The sequence below is a fragment of the Saccoglossus kowalevskii genome, chromosome 9 (genome assembly GCF_978046115.1).
Source record: "Saccoglossus kowalevskii chromosome 9, keSacKowa6.1, whole genome shotgun sequence".
Classification (NCBI taxonomy): Eukaryota; Metazoa; Hemichordata; class Enteropneusta; family Harrimaniidae; genus Saccoglossus; species Saccoglossus kowalevskii.
The window spans coordinates 39,406,484-39,430,678 of NC_140649.1; the positions used below are offsets into that span (position 1 = coordinate 39,406,484).

The following is a 24,195-nucleotide window of genomic DNA, read 5'->3' on the forward strand; positions in this document are numbered from 1 at the left end:
ACATGTGGTCTGATTGGTTAGGTTTCAATCAGATGTTTGTCCACAAATTACCAATAGTGTGTGTGTTTTATTAGAAGTGAACAATAATTGCATTTACCTATGTGCATTGTGAAAGATCTGTAATGTATGTGTTATCTGACCTTGTTATTCATCTATTTTGCTGACCTTGATCAGCACATTGGTCACATCTGGCATGTTGTAAGTCATATTGTACTCAATATTAAATAAGAAATAATTTTCAAAATATCGATTTTATTAAATATTTTATTACTCCCTCAGATTGATCCATTGGACAGACTACCATTTACTGAGATAGTGGACCAAATTAATGATATATTGACAGCACTGAAACATGACATAAGTCATGGAATGTCTCCCGATGAAGAAGTGGAGGCTCTCATATCTCAAGGTAATGTTGTGACAAATATCATTTTCATTTATATCACTCTTAGTGATGTGACCCATAAAGTGCACTTGTCCATCTCACATAACTTGTGGGCAATGTTTTATGTAGATTGACAGAATGCAACATAGCCAAGGTGCATGATCTCGAGTTGATGAGTTCTTCTTCAATTAAAACTTCAACCCCTACCAGGTAGAGCCACTAATTTTTTAGCCGTTAGGTATCCTGATTAAGTGATGAGAAGTTCTTTCTCAATTAAAACTTCAACCTTACCAGGTAGAGCCTCTAATTTTTTAGCCGTTAGGTATCCTGATTAAGTGACGAGAAGTTCTTTCTCAATTAAAACTTCAACCCTACCAGGTAGAGCCTCTAATTTTTGACATCATTGCAGAGTTGACTTACCATTAATATTGTATTAACTTTAATCTGATCATAATCCTGAATATTGGAGTTTAAGAGAAAATAACTGTTTCTAGTGTTGAGCACTGTATGTGACCAAGTTCTTATTGAACAGTGATAACAAAATAATTTAGAGCCAGTGGTTTTTAAATGTCATTGGTGTTTTTTTCTCATGCATAATTTAGTAGAGATAGAACAAAATAATGACAGTCACTGTTTCTCAAAAAATTTCAGTATTTGTTATTAAATATATGTATTTGTTTTCAATTAGCTCATACATAATTCATACATTATGTCGTACTCATCAAGCATTGTACTAAGATTGTGAAAGATCCAGTGATTAACACATTATTTGAGTGAAATATTTAGATAATAACACATGCTTGTGAAGGTAATATCACGATTTGTTGCCTGCCCAAAGGATGGTGGTCATGACCATAATATTGATGATGCCAGAGCCGAAGGCTCAAGGGCAGACAACAAATCGTAATATTACCTGAATAACCATGTGTTATTTATTTTAACACATCGAACAGACATCCACCATGCACAATCACATCTACCATACATAACTCACACCCACTCTCCCACAAAATAACAACACTTATTTTTGAAGTAGGCAATATTTTATTTTATCTATTATAAGTTTCACACTACTTAATAACACACATACATTGTTTGCTGAGAAAAATGAAATACACTCAGTAAATGTTATTTTCAGCCACGGATACTCTTTTTAGTAACCGTGTTTCAGCAGTGTGAATCACTCAATTTATCAAGAATAAGATTTTTGAAATGAATTGACGTCATCCATGTAATATTCCCATGTAATATACCAAGTAATATCCATTTTTATTCAATGTCATGTGACTGAGTCTCAACCAATCAAAGCATGCATAACAGCAATGAGATGTGATAAATGTATATATTCACTGGTTGATAATTCAAGGGTGTTTATTATACAAATAGTTTTTTACAGAGACTTGGCATACCATGGGCTGAGATTACTTGCCTTACAGAGACTTGGCATACCATGGGCTGAGATTACTTGCCTTACAGAGACTTGGCATACCATGGGCTGAGATTACTTGCCTTACAGAGACTTGGCATACCATGGGCTGAGAATACTCGCCTTACAGAGACTTGGCATACCATGGGCTGAGATTACTTGCCTTACAGAGACTTGGCCTACCATGGGCTGAGATTACTTGCCTTACATAGACTTGGCATACCATGGGCTGAGATTACTTGCCTTACAGAGACTTGGCATACCATGGGCTGAGATTACTTGCCTTACAGAGACTTGGCATACCATGGGCTGAGATTACTTGCCTTACAGAGACTTGGCCTACCATGGGCTGAGATTACTTGCCTTACAGAGACTTGGCATACCATGGGCTGAGAATACTTGCCTTACAGAGACTTGGCATACCATGGGCTGAGATTACTTGCCTTACAGAGACTTGGCATACCATGGGCTGAGATTACTTGCCTTACAGAGACTTGGCATACCATGGGCTGAGAATACTTGCCTTACAGAGACTTGGCATACCATGGGCTGAGAATACTTGCCTTACAGAGACTTGGCATACCATGGGCTGAGATTACTTGCCTTACAGAGACTTGGCATACCATGGGCTGAGATTACTTGCCTTACAGAGACTTGGAATACCATGGGCTGAGATTACTTGCCTTACAGAGACTTGGCATACCATGGGCTGAGATTACTTGCCATACAGAGACTTGGCATACCATGGGCTGAGATTACTTGCCTTACAAAGACTTGGCATACCATGGGCTGAGATTACTTGCCTTACAGAGACTTGGCCTACCATGGGCTGAGATTTCTTGCCTTACATATACTTGGCATACCATGGGCTAAGATTACTTGCCATACATAGACTTGGCATACCATGGGCTGAGAATACTTGCCTTACATATACTTGGCATACCATGGGCTGAGATTACTTACCTTACAGAGACTTGGCATACCATGGGCTGAGATTACTTGCCTTACAGAGACTTGGCATACCATGGGCTGAGATTACTTGCCTTACAGAGACTTGGCATACCATGGGCTGAGATTACTTGCCTTACAGAGACTTGGCATATCATGGGCTGAGAATACTTGCCTTACATAGACTTGGCATACCATGGGCTGAGAATACTTGCCTTACATAGACTTGGCATACCATGGGCTGAGATTACTTGCCTTACATAGACTTGGCATACCATGGGCTGAGATTACTTGCCTTACATAGGCTTGGCATACCATGGGCTGAGAATACTTGCCTTACATAGACTTGGCATACCATGGGCTGAGATTACTTGCCTTACATAGACTTGGCATACCATGGGCTGAGATTACTTGCCTTACAGAGACTTGGCATACCATGGGCTGAGATTACTTGCCTTACAGAGACTTGGCATACCATGGGCTGAGATTACTTGCCTTACATAGACTTGGCATACCATGGGCTGAGATTACTTGCCTTACAGAGACTTGGCATACCATGGGCTGAGATTACTTGCCTTACATAGACTTGGCATACCATGGGCTGAGATTACTTGCCTTACATAGACTTGGCATACCATGGGCTGAGATTACTTGCCTTACAGAGACTTGGCATACCATCGGCTGAGATTACTTGCCTTACAGAGACTTGGCATACCATGGGCTGAGATTACTTGCCTTACAGGGACTTGGCATACCATGGGCTGAGATTACTTGCCTTACATAGACTTGGCATACCATGGGCTGAGATTACTTGCCTTACAGAGACTTGGCATACCATGGGCTGAGATTACTTGCCTTACAGAGACTTGGCATACCATGGGCTGAGATTACTTGCCTTACAGGGACTTGGCATACCATGGGCTGAGATTACTTGCCTTACAGAGACTTGGCATACCATGGGCTGAGATTACTTGCCTTACAGAGACTTGGCATACCAGGGGCTGAGATTACTTGCCTTACAGAGACTTGGCATACCATGGGCTGAGATTACTTGCCTTACAGAGACTTGGCATACCATGGGCTGAGATTACTTGCCTTACATATACTTGGCATACCATGGGCTGAGATTACTTGCCTTACATAGACTTGGCATACCATGGGCTGAGATTACTTGCCTTACATAGACTTGGCATACCATGGGCTGAGATTACTTGCCTTACATAGACTTGGCATACCATGGGCTGAGATTACTTGCCTTACTGAGACTTGGCATACCATGGGCTGAGATTACTTGCCTTACAGAGACTTGGCATACCATGGGCTGAGATTACTTGCCTTACATAGACTTGGCATACCATGGGCTGAGATTACTTGCCTTACAGAGACTTGGCATACCATGGGATGATATTTCTTGCCTTACAAAGACTTGGCCTACCATGGGCTGAGATTTCTTGCCTTACAAAGACTTGGCATACCATGGGCTGAGATTTCTTGCCTTACAGAGACTTGGCATACCATGGGCTGAGATTACTTGCCTTACAGAGACTTGGCATACCATGGGCTGAGATTACTTGCCTTACATAGACTTGGCCTACCATGGGCTGAGAATACTTGCCTTACATATACTTGGCATACCATGGGCTGAGATTACTTGCCTTACAGAGACTTGGCATACCATGGGCTGAGAATACTTGCCTTACATATACTTGGCATACCATGGGCTGAGATTACTTGCCTTACAGAGACTTGGCATACCATGGGCTGAGATAACTTGCCATACAGAGACTTGGCATACCATCGGCTGAGATTACTTGCCTTACATAGACTTGGCATACCATGGGCTGAGATTACTTGCCTTACAGAGACTTGGCATACCATGGGCTGAGATTTCTTGCCTTACAGAGACTTGGCATACCATGGGCTGAGATTACTTGCCTTACATAGACTTGGCATACGATGGGCTGAGATTACTTGCCTTACAGAGACTTGGCATACCATGGGCTGAGATTACTTGCCTTACATAGACTTGGCATACCATGGGCTGAGATTACTTGCCTTACAGGGACTTGGCATACCATGGGCTGAGATTATTTGCCTTACATAGACTTGGCATACCATGGGCTGAGATTACTTGCCTTACATAGACTTGGAATACCATGGGATGAGATTACTTGCCTTACAGAGACTTGGCCTACCATGGGCTGAGATTACTTGCCTTACATAGACTTGGCATACCATCGGCTGAGAATACTTGCCTTACAGAAACTTGGCAAACCATGGGCTGAGATTACTTGCCTTACAGAGACTTGGCCTACCATGGGCTGAGATTACTTGCCTTACAGGGACTTGGCATACCATGGGCTGAGATTACTTGCCTTACAGAGACTTGGCCTACCATGGGCTGAGATTACTTGCCTTACATAGACTTGGCATACCATGGGCTGAGATTACTTGCCTTACAGAGACTTGGCATACCATCGGCTGAGATTACTTGCCTTACAGAGACTTGGCATACCATGGGCTGAGATTACTTGCCTTAAAGGGACTTGGCATACCATGGGCTGAGATTACTTGCCTTACATAGACTTGGCATACCATGGGCTGAGATTACTTGCCTTACAGAGACTTGGCATACCATGGGCTGAGATTACTTGCCTTACAGAGACTTGGCATACCATGGGCTGAGATTACTTGCCTTACAGGGACTTGGCATACCATGGGCTGAGATTACTTGCCTTACAGAGACTTGGCATACCATGGGCTGAGATTACTTGCCTTACAGAGACTTGGCATACCAGGGGCTGAGATTACTTGCCTTACAGAGACTTGGCATACCATGGGCTGAGATTACTTGCCTTACAGAGACTTGGCATACCATGGGCTGAGATTACTTGCCTTACATATACTTGGCATACCATGGGCTGAGATTACTTGCCTTACATAGACTTGGCATACCATGGGCTGAGATTACTTGCCTTACATAGACTTGGCATACCATGGGCTGAGATTACTTGCCTTACATAGACTTGGCATACCATGGGCTGAGATTACTTGCCTTACTGAGACTTGGCATACCATGGGCTGAGATTACTTGCCTTACAGAGACTTGGCATACCATGGGCTGAGATTACTTGCCTTACATAGACTTGGCATACCATGGGCTGAGATTACTTGCCTTACAGAGACTTGGCATACCATGGGATGATATTTCTTGCCTTACAAAGACTTGGCCTACCATGGGCTGAGATTTCTTGCCTTACAAAGACTTGGCATACCATGGGCTGAGATTTCTTGCCTTACAGAGACTTGGCATACCATGGGCTGAGATTACTTGCCTTACAGAGACTTGGCATACCATGGGCTGAGATTACTTGCCTTACATAGACTTGGCCTACCATGGGCTGAGAATACTTGCCTTACATATACTTGGCATACCATGGGCTGAGATTACTTGCCTTACAGAGACTTGGCATACCATGGGCTGAGAATACTTGCCTTACATATACTTGGCATACCATGGGCTGAGATTACTTGCCTTACAGAGACTTGGCATACCATGGGCTGAGATAACTTGCCATACAGAGACTTGGCATACCATCGGCTGAGATTACTTGCCTTACATAGACTTGGCATACCATGGGCTGAGATTACTTGCCTTACAGAGACTTGGCATACCATGGGCTGAGATTTCTTGCCTTACAGAGACTTGGCATACCATGGGCTGAGATTACTTGCCTTACATAGACTTGGCATACGATGGGCTGAGATTACTTGCCTTACAGAGACTTGGCATACCATGGGCTGAGATTACTTGCCTTACATAGACTTGGCATACCATGGGCTGAGATTACTTGCCTTACAGGGACTTGGCATACCATGGGCTGAGATTACTTGCCTTACATAGACTTGGCATACCATGGGCTGAGATTACTTGCCTTACATAGACTTGGAATACCATGGGATGAGATTACTTGCCTTACAGAGACTTGGCCTACCATGGGCTGAGATTACTTGCCTTACATAGACTTGGCATACCATCGGCTGAGAATACTTGCCTTACAGAAACTTGGCAAACCATGGGCTGAGATTACTTGCCTTACAGAGACTTGGCCTACCATGGGCTGAGATTACTTGCCTTACAGGGACTTGGCATACCATGGGCTGAGATTACTTGCCTTACAGAGACTTGGCCTACCATGGGCTGAGATTACTTGCCTTACAGAGACTTGGCATACCATGGGCTGAGATTACTTGCCTTACAGAAACTTGGCATACCATGGGCTGAGATTACTTGCCTTACATAGACTTGGCATACCATGGGCTGAGATTACTTGCCTTACATAGACTTGGCATACCATGGGCTGAGATTACTTGCCTTACAGAGACTTGGCATACCATGGGCTGAGATTACTTGCCTTATATAGACTTGACCTACCATGGGCTGAGATTACTTGCCTTACAGAGACTTGGAATACCATGGGCTGAGATTACTTGCCTTACAGAGACTTGGCATACCATGGGCTGAGATTACTTGCCTTACAGGGACTTGGCATACCATGGACTGAGAATACTTGCCTTACAGAGACTTGGCATACCATGGGCTGAGATTACTTGCCTTACAGAGACTTGGCCTACCATGGGCTGAGATTACTTGCCTTACAGAGACTTGGCATACCATGGGCTGAGATTACTTGCCTTACAGGGACTTGGCATACCATGGGCTGAGATTACTTGCCTTACAGAGACTTGGCCTACCATGGGCTGAGATTACTTGCCTTACAGAGACTTGGCATACCATGGGCTGTGATTACTTGCCTTACAGAGACTTGGCCTACCATGGGCTGAGATTACTTGCCTTACAGAGACTTGGCCTACCATGGGCTGAGATTACTTGCCTTACATAGACTTGGCATACCATGGGCTGAGATTACTTGCCTTACAGAGACTTGGCCTACCATGGGCTGAGATTACTTGCCTTACATAGACTTGGCATACCATGGGCTGAGATTACTTGCCTTACAGAGACTTGGCATACCATGGGATGAGATTACTTGCCTTACAGAGACTTGGCATACCATGGGCTGAGATTACTTGCCTTACAGGGACTTGGCATACCATGGGCTGAGATTACTTGCCTTACAGAGACTTGGCCTACCATGGGCTGAGATTACTTGCCTTACATAGACTTGGCATACCATGGGCTGAGATTACTTGCCTTACAGAGACTTGGCATACCATGGGATGAGATTACTTGCCTTACAGAGACTTGGCATACCATGGGCTGAGATTACTTGCCTTACAGGGACTTGGCATACCATGGGCTGAGATTACTTGCCTTACAGAGACTTGGCCTACCATGGGCTGAGATTACTTGCCTTACAGAGACTTGGCATACCATGGGCTGTGATTACTTGCCTTACAGAGACTTGGCCTACCATGGGCTGAGATTACTTGCCTTACAGAGACTTGGCCTACCATGGGCTGAGATTACTTGCCTTACATAGACTTGGCATACCATGGGCTGAGATTACTTGCCTTACAGAGACTTGGCCTACCATGGGCTGAGATTACTTGCCTTACAGAGACTTGGCATACCATGGGCTGAGATTACTTGCCTTACAGAAACTTGGCATACCATGGGCTGAGATTACTTGCCTTACAGAAACTTGGCATACCATGGGCTGAGATTACTTGCCATACAGAGACTTGGCATACCATGGGCTTAAATTACTTGCCATACAGAGACTTGGCATACCATAGGCTGAGATTACTTGCCTTACATAGACTTGGCATACCATGGGCTGAGAATACTTGCCTTACAGAGACTTGGCATACTATGGGCTGAGATTACTTGCCTTACAGAGACTTGGCATACCATGGGATGATATTTCTTGCCTTACATAGACTTGGAATACCATGGGATGAGATTACTTGTCTTACATAGACTTGGCATACCATGGGCTGAGATTACTTGCCATACAGAGACTTGGCATACCATGGGCTGAGAATACTTGCCTTACAGAGACTTGGCATACCATGGGCTGAGATTACTTGCCATACAGAGACTTGGCATACCATGGGCTGAGAATACTTGCCTTACAGAGACTTGGCATACCATGGACTGAGATTACTTGCCTTACAGAGACTTGGCATACCATGGGCTGAGAATACTTGCCTTACAGAGACTTGGCATACCATGGGCTGAGATTACTTGCCTTACAGAGACTTGGCATACCATGGACTAAGATTACTTGCCTTACAGAGACTTGGCATACCATGGGCTGAGAATACTTGCCTTACAGAGACTTGGCATACCATGGGCTGAGAATACTTGCCTTACAGGGACTTGGCATACCATGGGCTGAGATTACTTGCCTTACAGAGACTTGGCATACCATGGGCTGAGATTACTTGCCTTACAGAGACTTGGCATACCATGGGCTGAGAATACTTGCCTTGCAGAGACTTGGCATACCATGGGCTGAGATTACTTGCCTTACATAGACTTGGCATACCATGGGCTGAGATTACTTGCCTTACAGAGACTTGGCATACCATGGGCTGAGAATACTTGCCTTACAGAGACTTGGCATACCATGGGCTGAGATTACTTGCCTTACAGAGACTTGGCATACCATGGACTGAGATTTCTTGCCTTACAGAGACTTGGCATACCATGGGCTGAGAATACTTGCCTTACAGAGACTTGGCATACCATGGGCTGAGATTACTTGCCTTACAGAGACTTGGCATACCATGGGCTGAGATTACTTGCCTTACAGGGAATTGGCATACCATGGGCTGAGAATACTTGCCTTACAGAGACTTAGCATACCATGGGCTGAGATTACTTGCCTTACAGAGACTTAGCATACCATGTGGGCTGAGATTACTTGCCTTACAGAGACTTAGCATACCATGGGCTGAGATTTCTTTGAGTTGATTCAATTTGCTGAGTCTATATCGTAGTCAACATTTATATTTGGAGCACAAGCATTAAACAGTATCAATAGGGAAGCAAGTTTCTCTTTGACAATATCTTCAAAATTGCGGTCAATATACAACATAATAACAAATCAATGTGTATGTGCAGTAAACACGAGTCATTAATTCTGTATAATCTCAACTGTGGTCATTAAACTGTTTTAATGACTCTCATGTGACCACATTTTGACCAATCAGCATCTTGATATTGGGCATGAGGTGTAATAAAAGCATTTTATGCAAATCATTATGACTCCGTTTTGGGGATTTTTCCTGAAGTAATTCTTCAGTTAATAATATCGTCTTAGGAAAACTTTTCAATCATTCAAGTATTTTGGGTTAAATATACAAATAATTTCTTAATAAATCAGTTAAAAAAATGAAATAAATCATTTGAATGGAAGGAATAATGTTTTTGAAACTTGTTTTGCGTGACAGTCTCTAAACCCATAATAAAAATTACAAACAATTATATTATGTGTTTGCTTGACTATGGAATATTTATATGAAATTTTATAATCAATATAAACACAGCTGTTGTCTCCATTGTCTCATGACAATATTATAGAAATTCAACTGTGTTTCTTTTTTGTTTCCCACAAAACGTATCAGGCAGTTTATTTTAAACCATCTCCATATTTGTTGGTGGTGGTGGTGGGGGGTTAATAACATAGCTGTTTTTACTGTTATGGCAATCATAATATTAGTTTATTACTGATTGAAATAAATGTATGCCATATTTGCTCTACTAGTAGCACATACACTTACTTGAATTACACAGGTGTTTCTATGGTTACAGTGAAAACCGGTAGTATTCCAATGCATACAATAATTTAATCAATCAGAATAAAGATTTCAAACGTGATGCCATGATGCAAATGTTTCTTGTTTCCAATAATCATTCTTATTATATCTACTTATTTATTGTAGAGGTTGTTAAAGGTCACAAGAGAGCAAAGTCTGAGTCGGGTACCCCCTCACCACCACTACCACCACCACCACCACTACCAGCACGGTCACCCGTTCTACATGCTGGTTTGAGCCGTTGCAGTTCAGAAAAATCCACTTCAGGATTACTGTGTGCAACCCCTGGTGGTGTTCGCTGTAATCCATTTATAAACACACCTTTTGGGCGAAATAAATTGATAAGCACTAGTGATAACAGTTCTGTGTTTGAGATGTCACCATCAACACCACCATCATCCCCTGTGTTTCCTCACGAGGTTCTAGCAACGTTGGCAGAAGTCCACCGCCAAAGAAGAAAGTCACGTTCATTACCAACATCACCAGAATTACAAAGACGATCCATCACCAACTCAACATCATCAGATGAATCAATGTTATCATGGAGTCTTAGTTACTCCTGTAGAGGGAGCAAATCTAGCATGTCAAGTGGACTATTAGGACTTTCAAATAAAGATAAGATGTCTGATGTGATACCAAAAGATAGTCATAAAACACATGATATTCACATTGGTAGCAGGCGTCTGGATTCTGGTCTCAGTTCTTTATACGATGAAGACTTGGAGCATGCTTCAGAGATTGGCAATGTTAGTATCTCCAAAGTCAGGGAAAAACTGGAGGAAAGCTTGTCTATTAATCCTCTTAATAGTAGCTACAGTAGTACATGCAGCTCTAGCTTATCTGCTAGATATTCCCAAGACATAGATGGGTTGCCTAGCAACTGGGATGAGAAAGATGATGGTGATGAAGCTAGTAGTAAAAAAGAAAGAAACTGATGAAATGATATGTGTTACTTACAAAACATTAGTAAGCAGAAAAAGATATCTTTACTATCATGTGAATATTGCCTTTTGTTGACATACTTGCTATTACCAAGGATTTATAAGATAATAATATGCACAATATATGTACAATGATATGCATCAATCAAATGTATTGTAACCAATAGCATCACAGAATGCATTGGATGCATTAAAACGTTGTGTAAACAGACGTGACTGTGATTACCATGAGTGATACACACTGTGTCAATTAGCTAGCAAAACGTGGTTGACACAAACACTAGTTCTTTGACAGAATCTCTCATTTGTGTTGTACATCTACAAATTCAGTCTAGTCTTGTAATTTTGTAATCTCACAATTGGCATTACTTTGTATTGATATCTACATCGCATATCATACCTGTTACATACCCTTATTTTATAAATTCTTATCATTTATTATTTGGACAAACTCATCGAAGTTCTGCATTCTCAAAACTCATCACTGTTTGGGGGGATATTTAACTTCAATAAATGTTACTGTCAGATTATACAACTTCAGATTTGTCGTGACACAGTAGAGTAAGTGTGTATACACTAGTGGCAGAGATACCAACTGTTTATCTTCCTTTGTGAGTTTGTCTAAATAATAGTCATACTTTAAGTGTATCACTCAAAGGTAGCTTATTTTTCCACTGATTTAAATTTATAATTGTAATCTGCCTGTGAGTGAAAATGAATATTATGACTAATTTGATCACATGACTAATATGATCATGATTTGGTCACATGATTGACAAGTTAAAAAACATACTTGGTGCTTGTTTTCAAACCTAAATTTACATAAAAAATAAACCCTATAATTATACATGTACATAAAATTATTTATCCAAGAAAATCCTGTGCCTTGCATGAAATTTATGCAATGTCTTTTTCTTTGAAAGTGTTAATACATAGCGCTGCCAATTTTACACCCAACATTCCATGATTTATTTTCTGTCTAATTAGCTTTACTTTGGAGGGGTGATTATACGGAAATGACATTCGGTATGTTCAGATAAATAAGTCTATAGTTGTCCCTGTTGCATTCATTACATGAAATTAGCATAATTACTGGTTTGTATCATGAAAATCAGACTGGACTCACTGAATCTTAGTTCTATTTAATCTGATTTAAATCTGCAGTGCTTTTAATAAACATGTCAACAACAACCAATTACAAATCACATTTCATTCAGATCTCGGCTGAGCTGCAGTTAAGGTGATATATATATTGTTACCTGTCCCTACATAATGCATTATGATAAACACATTATGTAAAGTTTGTTGAACTGTTGTATTTTCATTTATTGTGTCTTGATTATTATTCTACACATTAGTTTCATCAACATCTTTTAGCAACTCATGTTTGCTAGCCTGTAACAAGACAATACATTGTCATGTACATGTGACAAAATTATGTGAAAGTTGCTGTGACTCAACATCTTTAGAAACCCCAGTGAATACCTGTACTTAATAACTTTGATGAATTTGAATTACTCATGAACTGACTGACAATATTAAAGCTGTTCACTGTATTTACTTTTTAGTTTTTCTGCAATGTTTGTTGATTTCACAAGTCTCAGGATAAAAGCAGATTCCCACATTCACAATTTATAGGAGAATGGAACAGTGACACCATTCATATAGCAGCTAATGTTAGCTGTGATTATAGAAGAATGGAACAGTGACACCATTCATATAGCAGCTAATGTTAGCTGTGATTATAGGAGAATGGAACAGTGACACCATTCATATAGCAGCTAATGTTAGCTGTGATTATAGGAGAATGGAACAGTGACACCATTCATATAGCAGCTAATGTTAGCTGTGATTATAGGAGAATGGAACAGTGACACCATTCATATAGCAGCTAATGTTAGCTGTGATTATAGGAGAATGGAACAGTGACACCATTCATATAGCAGCTAATGTTAGCTGTGATTATAGGAGAATGGAACAGTGACACCATTCATATAGCAGCTAATGGTAGCTGTGATTAGGGGGGTGTCATTATTAACTTCTGTGGGGGCAAAATTATGGGGGTAAAAAAATACCTGGATTTGAAAAATAATGTGCCCCTTGCTTTCAGTGATTTGCCACCACAGGCAACAAAAAATGGTCCCTCCCTAAATTGAATCTGCTATACAGTTGAAATCCTTGACATGGTTTCTATAAATTACTGCTTTTTGTGCCTTTTGATGAGTACACCTTGAAGCCCACAAGTGTGAATACCTTGTTTGTATAAAGATAGAAATGTTGTAATAGCTTGTATAATTTTCAACATGTCCAGTACATCATCTTAATGTTTCATTCCTTTGTAGTATGTATTCTTTGAAACAAGTTATTTTTGTGTGTGTTTGGGTACTTTTTAATAGAGTTGCTTACCATGACTGGTCTGCTACCATAGCTATTGTGATTGGTTGATGACATTTTGCATCAGATTATTAAACCAATCAATTGACATCTTCTATATTTTATTCTTTCCAGTATCCTTTTTGTAATCACCACAGCAGTTGAAAACAAATTATGTGACCAGTAATACTGTGAAAATGTCACATCTCATATTTATGTACTTTTAATATTTTTGTAATTCAACAGTTTTAGTTTAATCATTAACATTCTCGGATGCAAAAAATGAATTATATTAATTTAATAACAATTATACCTTGATTATAAGAAAGTGCAATGTAAAAAAAAACTGTAATATAAAATTAGTTTATTGAGTGTAATAATAAATACTGTATTTACTCTATTAGTAGTGCATGTAAATAATTGATAGACGTGTCATAATAAGTCATATACAATGATGTCCTAATAAAGTAAATATGGTATCATTTACTTATTTAGAATAACTGTCTCGCAAGATATTTCTATGAGAGAATCACCAAATTTGTAGCAATGAGTCAAAGTGAGTTTAAATTTAGTCAGATTTAGCACCTTTGAATCCCACCATTGACAAAACAAGACCTCGTATTACATTTTATAGGACTTGTGTACATTGAAACCTATTTAACCCGAATGCTAAAGGAAGTAATAGAAGTAATTCTGTATAGAAATGTACTGCTTGACACAAGGTTTAGTTTAGAAAGGTTTTCCTGTATTAAATGTTACTCAACAGCCTCTATGTATCCACAAAGCTACCACTAATAGTTCCATAATTAATTAAAGAAATGCCTAAATTAAGTATTGTTTCAATGTGCCCTGAATATTCTGCTCTAAGCAGGTATTCATTGCACAATATGAATATATCTGTTATAAGTGATCATGTATCAGGAAAATATACTGTATCATAGGGGATGTACCAATTGAAATACTAGAGAGGGGCAGGACTGAACCATCTGATCAGATGATACTGGGATATATTTTGCTGACACTTCACAGGATTCTAAATTGTTCAAGATAAACTATTTGAGGTCATAGTACACACTGACTATATATACTACTGTATAAGCTCTGTAATATGCCACTCAATGGCGGCACTGATTCTGAGTGCTTGGTATATATTTGATATCTCATTATTTTTTTCACCAAGTGCATCTGTAATGCAAGCCTTAAGCATGTCCAGATTGGAAGCCTACTTGCAAACTTGTTCAATAATTTTTTTAAAATTCCCTCAGTATTTGTACAGGTAACGTACAGCTAATTCTACGACAATGCAAGTTAATCTTATTAATATGTAAATTTAAATTCCATTAACTCTTGTTGATATATTGTAAGAGTTAGTTTGTTTCAAGTTGGTGCTTGACCATATTGGCCAAGCAGAAAAACTACCGTCTTAATACATAATTATACCCTATTTGCATTACAGCAAAGTTGCATGTGGAACTTTGTTTAAGAAAATACATCCAATCCTGGGTATAGTTTAATAGTTAGCTGCTCTTAATAACGTAATGATTTAACTTGGATATATCTTATTGTTTTAGTGCCTTGTACAAATATGCAATCAATCTTAAAGTACCTGCTATTCTGTTTTGTGATCAGTTTCCGTTAATGACTGGTGCTAATATTTCACACCCCTAGCATACACTACTGAGCAGTTTTGTTAAATTCCTATCTATGGCTTACATATATAATATGCTTGATAATCTGATCTTATAAAACTGTCAGGATTACGATGTGACTTGCATCGTTAAGTTAAAGGGTCCCTGAGTCCCTAAATAACCTGAACTTTTTTAGTATGAAACAAAAATTAAAAAAAATGTACTGCATAGTTAAAAAAACTTGTACTATTAATTGTTTGACTAGTAATTGGAATGTCCACCTGTGTTTAAACTGCTGTTCATAGCCCCCACATATGGAGATCACATTGCCTCTGCAAGTTGAGTTCAGCAATATTAACATCCTTAAAAATTCCTCTTATTGTTTTATTCCAAATTTATAAAAATTTGGTTTAACACAATTATAGAAGTCTTAATTTGCCTTCAATTTCATCAGTTCTTCATAAAACTAATTATCAAAATTTTAAGGTAAATTATGTGTATAATATACATCAACATTTAAAATCTGACAAAAGGGAATCAAAAACGCAAGAGACTAAAGTTTTAATTGGTGTATATTAGTATTTACATTGTTACTATGTAAGATATTGTTACTATGTAAGATATACTCTGAGTAATAAACTTGCATTTCATTTCTTTGAGTTCTTAATGAATATAGCAGTTATTCCACAATAAACATTGCTTGAATATCTTTTCATAATCAAGGCATTAATCATTAGTGCATGGTACAAACCTTTTCATCATTTCACCAATATAGACAAGGAAACACCAAACTGTAGCAGAATTACTAGAAGAAACTGACTTGACATTCACAGAGTAATTTAAAAACAAATTATTTTGTTTACAATGGTCAAGGTGGTCCTTTCATTGGAGTGTAGCATCTGCAGGTGATTGCAATCTTGCACAATGCAACAATTCAAGGCTTTATTGACATTAATTTTGTTTGTATACCTTTTTTTGAAAGGGCGTTAAACATTGAGGGGATTTGACTGAAAAATTCTTACTGAAATGGTTTGCCAATATTCAGTTGAGTGAAAGAAAATTAGAGCATAGTTTAGTGTAAAATTGATGCAAACTGACTTACGATCCCTTCACAGCACTTTTCATTTTTTCCAATATTTTATATCACAACAAACCTCAAATGATATTGTCTTTTTTGCATACTGTACTCTGATCTCTAGCACATTTGACAATTTCTGTGTTTTTTTTAAATACTAGCATATCAAATTTGCTAAAAACTTATTGTCAGGGTGTAAAGTATGGTGTGTAAAAACTAGTTGGATCATTCCATTATACAACAGTGGGGGTGTTTAAAATCGTAATTTACATTCATGTACAATACAATTTAATATGTTCTCATTAAACCTGAATTGTTTTAAACTGTCTCAATGATGCAAACTGTGATGACCTCTGACACAGAATTGTTATGACATGCTGTGATTTTCATTCAATGCTTGATTCAATGATTCACATATTATGTTTTCTACTAAATTGATGAATAAACCAAAAGTATTATGTAAAGTCTTGTCGTTATTTGCTGACTGGTAATAACAATGTTGGATATCACTGTAAATGAAACTGGAGTATCACATTTCACTACTGTCTGCAACCTGGCACATAGGGGTATCAGGTTTAGTCTACAGTGAACTAGAAATAGGTCATTGCTACCTGACATTTACAGTGCAATACAGACTGATACAATTGGTGTGGTAGCTCAAGAAATTGGTGACATTAAACTTTGGATTTTTAAAAGGTGGAGGTCAACTTTTGTTACTCTGGAAGCAACAAAGGCATTCTCTTTATCTTTATAAATTTTACAATTCTAACAAACTAGAGGTTTCTATTGGTTAATTGAAAATCATTGGAACGTTTTTAAATGACGTTATTGTGTACTATGCTGGTTGAATTCAACTGACATTGAATTTTACGAATATTTATAAAGATGCAGGGAATGTCTTCGATGTACCAGGAGTGTGTTTCACAAAAGACACTTAAATGACTTTTAAAAGGAAAATAGTTGGAATGAAGTATGCATCTTCTGATAGGAAAGTTTTTTTGAGTATCAAATTTCACCTGACAACAGGATAAAGCCTGACTACAAGGATTTTTCTTGGATGCAAAGACAGACTTGAACTAACATTTTTAGGCCGCAGGTCAAGACATTTCAATGTGGGAAGGACTTTATATTCTAGAAGAGTCTGAAATGAAATGGCTTTCTCTGACTTTATATATTTTCAGTGAGTCGTGTAAACTATTTTGCACAAAGTTTGTAATGCCGCTATTTTCAAATGTTATAAAAGTTTATGATTTCTTCTCAGGACAGTAAACTTAGTTTACTGTTACATCAATAATGTCATGTGATCTATATATAAAAGTCCTGTAAAGTCTAATTGTTCGTAAAGCAGTGTGTGACGATGGGAAAAAAATGAGGGGGAAAACAATTTGCAAAGCAATCATGAGATGAACAAATACCCCCCCCCCCGTGATTTCACATGGAACACCCCTTAAACCTCCATATTTGTAAAGAGAGTAGTGTCGAACACCAATGTCCAGTTACGTGAGACTGTCGTCACAACACTTTGGTATCCGGTCATTGCATTGACGTACATTCACGTATGTTTGTACAGTCAATTGGATATATTGACATAAACCTGTCTGTATTGCATTGCCTTGTACGTCACATTTACAGTGGTTTTATGTTACCCGGTACATTATTTGTCTACCAATTCAGATTATGTTCAGTCACAGCACGTACTTTGCCATTTGAATCTCCCAGTCAACTTTTGTCAAATCTCTTAAAAAACAAGACCTGTAGCCATTTGGAAAGTTCATTTGACCCAAAGTTGAAGAAATAATAGCAAAATACAAAGTGTGCATCTAAATTTTTGATGGTGACATTGGTGATAATTAAAAAGTTATCCCAGTGAACGCAGTCATTTTAACAATATCATTTTATAACCGATATTTAGTAATAAATGGTAATAGATGATGAATATTAAGTGAATGATTGAACTAGGATATGGACACTAACAAATAATACTAACATTAAATGCAGACTAAACCAAGCTATTGATTGTAAAATTGATTGATTACAAAATGAAGTCAATTGTTAATTAACATTGTTAATCATTTGATTTGCCATTGGTTCTGCTGAAGCTGGCCCACAGTACGTAATATTTTAAAATAAACCAACCATTGTTGCTGGGCATTGATTGTAGGACTGTTGTGGCATTCAATTATTAGAGGAGACCCCTACATAAACATTGAATTTGATCACATGAAATATGTCCCCCCAATTATGTCTTGTCTTTTTAGGATACACTAATTAGGCACTCAAGAGAAATTGTTGAAGAAACAAATGTGGATTTCATTATGTCTTGCCTCTGCACCTACTTTGAACAAAAACGATCAAAGCATTAAAGGCAAGTGAAAATAAAATCAACATGGCCACCAGTGCACCATTTTGAATCAAATCACACACACACACAGACATGATGTACATCACTAGGAACCCATCATGAGTGATGTTCACACCAAGTATGACATGCCTGAGAAACGTTTTTTTTTTTTTTTTTGGGGGGGGGGGTAGCCGCCAGACAGAGGTCAGAGGTCATCTAAATTGAAAAATAAATCAACATGCATTTTGTATTTTCTTTGTTCTTACCTCAAACTAAATTGGTCAAACTATGTCAGGGAAATGGTTATGGACTTATGAAAATAAAAGCCACATGGTTGCTAGTTGGTCATTTTGAATAAAATTACAAAACAAACTGATGTAATTTTATCATGTGTGATGTTCACATCAATACAATCATTTGTCGTGTTAAAATTTAGTGATTTTAATTTTTTGATCATATTAATGGCCGGCCGCCAGTTAGATTTATCGAAATTCCATAATACTGGCGAGGATCATGCAAGCCATTACGAAATTACGAGATATGGATAGGAAAAACAAAACAAAATAACAACCTGTCGGCCATTTTCAATCAAACTGCGAAACAACAAATGTGCATCAGTAATGAGCAACGTGTGATACAAAGTTTGAATGATAAAATATGTATCCTATTATGACTTGTTTATGTATCAACTTTAAACAAAATCAGCCCAGACATGTCCGAGAAATGCCTGATGTCAGATGGCCGGACAGGCAGACGGTGCCTGAATGAAACAAAAAAACTACGTCAACAGGGAATTCTATTTACCTTACTTTAACTGATAAAGCATAACAGCCAATAAGAAGATTGAAAAGGATTACATGTGAAAATATTCAAAAAAATCCTACTCTTAGTTTTCTATAAAGCGAAAATAATTGTCATTTTCATCTTACGCTAAGAAATTATTTACATGTACCTCGGCTTCAGTGAATAATTCATTAAGATAAACTAAGTAAGTAACATTATTTAATATCAGTAGTCACAAGACAATGCCAAATCTTTTCATTGGCATTCAGCCAACTTTCAGTATGTGATCATACATAACAATAGCAGCAGCAATAACATATTAGAATACCTGCATGTTCTGTGGGTCAAATACCTTGGGTGATGTATCTCTACCGCTTTGAAATCATACCAAGCAGCCTATCGGCTGATATAGCTCCACTGTTTCAGATGCATAATGAGAAAGAACTAAAATCATCTTCATGAAAATCAACAAATCTGAGAGGTCAACCAGAAGGTACATGTAAAATATCAAGGCAATCAGGCAAGATATTTTCAATAATAAGTCAAATATAGCATTTTTAGCCAAAAGATGACAAAAACATTGACTAAAATTAGAGAAAACGAGGTATTGTCACAAAAGAAAGAAATCTGACTAAAGTCCACTCAAAATGTCTACAATATCAAAGCAATTGGAATAGCCATTTTTAAGAAGTAGAAAATATCACTTTTTACAAAAAAATTAAAGATTTGAAGATATCGTCATGAAATGAACAAATCTGTGAAAGGGCCATCTGAGGTAACTTGCAAAGCAAAGCAATCGAACTTAAGAATATGCCAAACAAATATAACCGTGAATGAGACTAGCTCCGCTCTAAGAAATCGACAGTGAAGCTAAAAACATAAAGCAAGCATCGGAAATTTCTTGCCAGCTTTATGTCCAATCACAGTATTTCTACAGACTGGCCGATTTCAATTTGAATGACAACTAATTTGCATATGAGTAATGTGTCATTTTTATATTAGCATACATATAGGTATACTATATCGACGACTTTCAATCATACTGGAACAGACACATCATCACTTGCAACTAATGATGCTAATATCTACAAATATAAATATAACGTCTCGTGACCAGAAGCAAGAAATTCACTAGTAGATCAAACAGCAACAGCCAGAGTGGCGATAGAAGATTATCAAAATAGTGCTTTAGGTTAAATGAAACGTCCACTTAATAATTTGGGTGTAATAACTTTTGACTTGCATGCAACAAGTTATAGGAAGCATCTGGAAAATTAATGGCAAGCTTGTTGTGGGATGGTAAATCCTCACATTATTTTGTTTCCATTGTCCAGGGAGGGAGTGAGTAAGACCCCTTTATTTGTAACATTTATACAAAAGTTGACCTCTCCTGTCAAATAAATTACCTTCTGCAAATATTTTATAACATATACACACTCCAATGACAATTTCACAATTTTGGACAGGAGGAGATTTTAACTGAAAATTGCATTTTCCAATAAAAGTCCCAAGTTACCAACTGCATATTTTACGGTCAGTAAGTTTTATTAAAGCATGGGATGATTGTTTTCATGTGTGAAAACAATACAGATATTAGCTTTGTCAGACACCACATTCATTGCACGTCTGGTACAACACAGCTACCATTCAAAATAAAATTAAAAGGTCAAATTGTCTGATAAACCCCAGTTAGATGACATATTCACCCAGCCTCTGTTTAGTTAGGACTATTCCATTCCCAAGGTGTGAGTAGGACAACTAATGCCGAGAGGGATGGGAACAGCAAAGACACTTTGAAGTTAATTTGATAATCCAGAAAGCCCAAGATAAAACAACAAATTGTCTGATTGTGACAGAAATAGATTAGCTTATAGAGTATTGAAATTGATGTGAAACCAATGCAGCTTGTGACTCAAAGGTCCCTTAGGGTCAGTGTACCTTTAGGAATGTAGTGATAGGCTAGGACAATATAGCATAGATTACTTTCGCATTTCAATGCTTCTGCAATGAGACCCTACACAAAGGTATATTTTCTATCTGTGCAATCACGCAGTTGTCGTGAATCAAAATAGAACGAGATCTTTTGTACTTGCCTTCTATCCATAAAGTTTAGAGTATATTTTCACTGTGCCAACACATAAAACAGCCGATTTGCATTTCAAAATATATCCCGAAAAGGTTATTATGTATGAATATATGTCATCAATGTACCAAGCCAGGGCAGTAAAACATTCTATTATTTCAGTGACCACTTACAGACAGACAGATCGATGATACAGGGCAGTTCATCCGGTGAATCACTTCCGAGTAGCTGTAAGCTACTATAGCGAGTTTGGTATGAATTATTAGACTTGCTAAAATTATAATATCTTCCCTACCTCAGAGTGAAAATTTTAACTACACTCAAAACTAAGGTATGGTCCCTACTTAACGACTGCATAAATTAACTTCAATACATATTAAATGTTAACGTTTTCTAATGAACATGTTCACATGTTTATTGAGGTTACTCAGTGTTGTACTAGCACATGAATATCTGCATTATTACCAGCTTACTACCACAGCACAGCACTGTAAGGGTACAAATAGTGTTATTCAGTATTTCAGAATAATAAAACATTTATCCACAGTCCCTTTTATCTATTGGTTTAGTGACCTCTTACAGACAGATCATGACCACTTTTTTAGTAATATTCAGAATCCAATGGGATTATTAAATTACATTTTTTGCAGTTATATATCTTTATTGACATTATTAATTTTTAATTGGACATAGTCAAATGCTATTCTAAAATAGTTATTGTACAATGCACCACACTGTGTGTGTCATTATGGGTTGTCCATTGGTTGAAAAACATTTTTTTTTTTAAATTGCGAGCAAGATACAAGGAGAAAAGAAATTGCAAGCAAATGTTATGTTATCAAAATTTAAGAAAATGTACAAGCAAGACATGCAAAAAATTACACTGATCACACTCTTCCAGCCTCCCCCATGATTTCAAATATTTGACCCCCTAGTTGCTGACAAAATAATTTCTAGGCTTGAGCTCCATGCATATACCACCCAGGATATATCATAACAACCACTAGGTTATTCACTGCTACTTGGGTGTTAAATATTATACCTAATATAAAGTCCTGTTCATCTGCGAGAAATGATTCCAGACACATATACAGACTACAATTTTAGACAAACTACTGTCAAATCAATAAATTACATTAAGCCACACAAAATAACACAACTTATGGTATCACCTATGAGTATAGCGCTTGTATGCAAACTTTCAACTGAATCAAGCAATATATATTAGCGAGGAATTGGTGTCGACATAAACAATCAAAGATATCTTAGAAAGAACTCATGTGTGCTTTCTAAACAATATGCTTGGCAACTAATGTGTGTCTGCTATTTAAGATTGTCACACGCAACGTGATATTACCATAATTGGTATAGTACAGGTGTGATGGTTCAAATACCAAAATGGCAACAGTAACAGAAAGACTTCCCTGGCGGCGATGATAAAATACGAATACGGAGCCAACAGATGAGGTTTCAACTGGTACTGGTATTATTATACTCTGCAAACATCAAGTACAATAACGCGGTAAACTCCACTACTCCAATAACTAGATACTTAAACTCCAATACAATTCAACGAGATCTCCGATCTGAACTCAGTGCTGAACAACTCCCCTATATATACCCACACTGTCTATAAATAGACCATTACATCAGCATACATAATGAGTCTGGAATTTACTACAAATTTCTAAATTGTTCCATTACCTTATATTGCCTCCTACAGTGTTCTATTACCTATTCAACCATTTTCTAAAAAATATAGAATATCCCACCCAGACACAGTACGGTTCTAGAACATTCTCAGTGACACGGAAGTGGTAAATAAGTCGTATGCGACAAAGATGTACACTTACAACATGAAAACAATTATTGAAATTTATAATACTTACAGAAAACACATTTGATTTTACATCTGTTTTTTTCAGTCTAATTTATTCCAGAGCACCTCTACCACAAGTTTAAATCTTATTTTTTTGGAGATATCAGAAATTGGCTAAGAATAATTAGATAACGAATATGCTTGTTTTTCATTATCAATCACATCTGTGAATGTATAAAAAACCCAAATCTAAATAAATTGTTGCGTTGTTTAGAGTATTTATGTACCAAGATTCATTCAAATACCAAAATACAATACACAAGATATTGATGGAAAATATTATGCAAATCAGGTAATTAGTATGCACAGATTTTAATGTAAAACTAATAAGGTCTGCGCAATGTAACATACTATCAATGCACCAAGTTTCGTTGAAATGTGATTAGAACTTGAGATATCAATGGAAAAGCATAATATTATGCAATATTATGCAAATTAGGTAATTAATACGCACAGATTTAAACCACAACTAAATAAGTCTGTGTATTGTCCTGGAGCATCCATGTACCAAGTTTCATTGAAATGTAATGATTAGTACTAGAAAT

The 24,195-nt window shown here is 37.6% G+C and overlaps 1 protein-coding gene across 1 annotated transcript in view; it reads left to right on the plus strand.

The window, feature by feature from the left end:
- LOC100371191 (dual specificity testis-specific protein kinase 1-like) overlaps nt 1-17,028 on the plus strand; it is a 66,350-nt gene extending 49,322 nt beyond the window's left edge. Inside the window, exons 9-10 of the mRNA XM_085503512.1 lie at nt 280-409; nt 10,674-17,028. Of these exons, the coding sequence (XP_085359638.1) occupies nt 280-409; nt 10,674-11,482 (939 nt within the window). The 3' untranslated portion in view covers nt 11,483-17,028. The remainder of the gene's footprint in view (nt 1-279; nt 410-10,673) is intronic.
- Nucleotides 17,029-24,195: the final 7,167 nt, after the last annotated feature.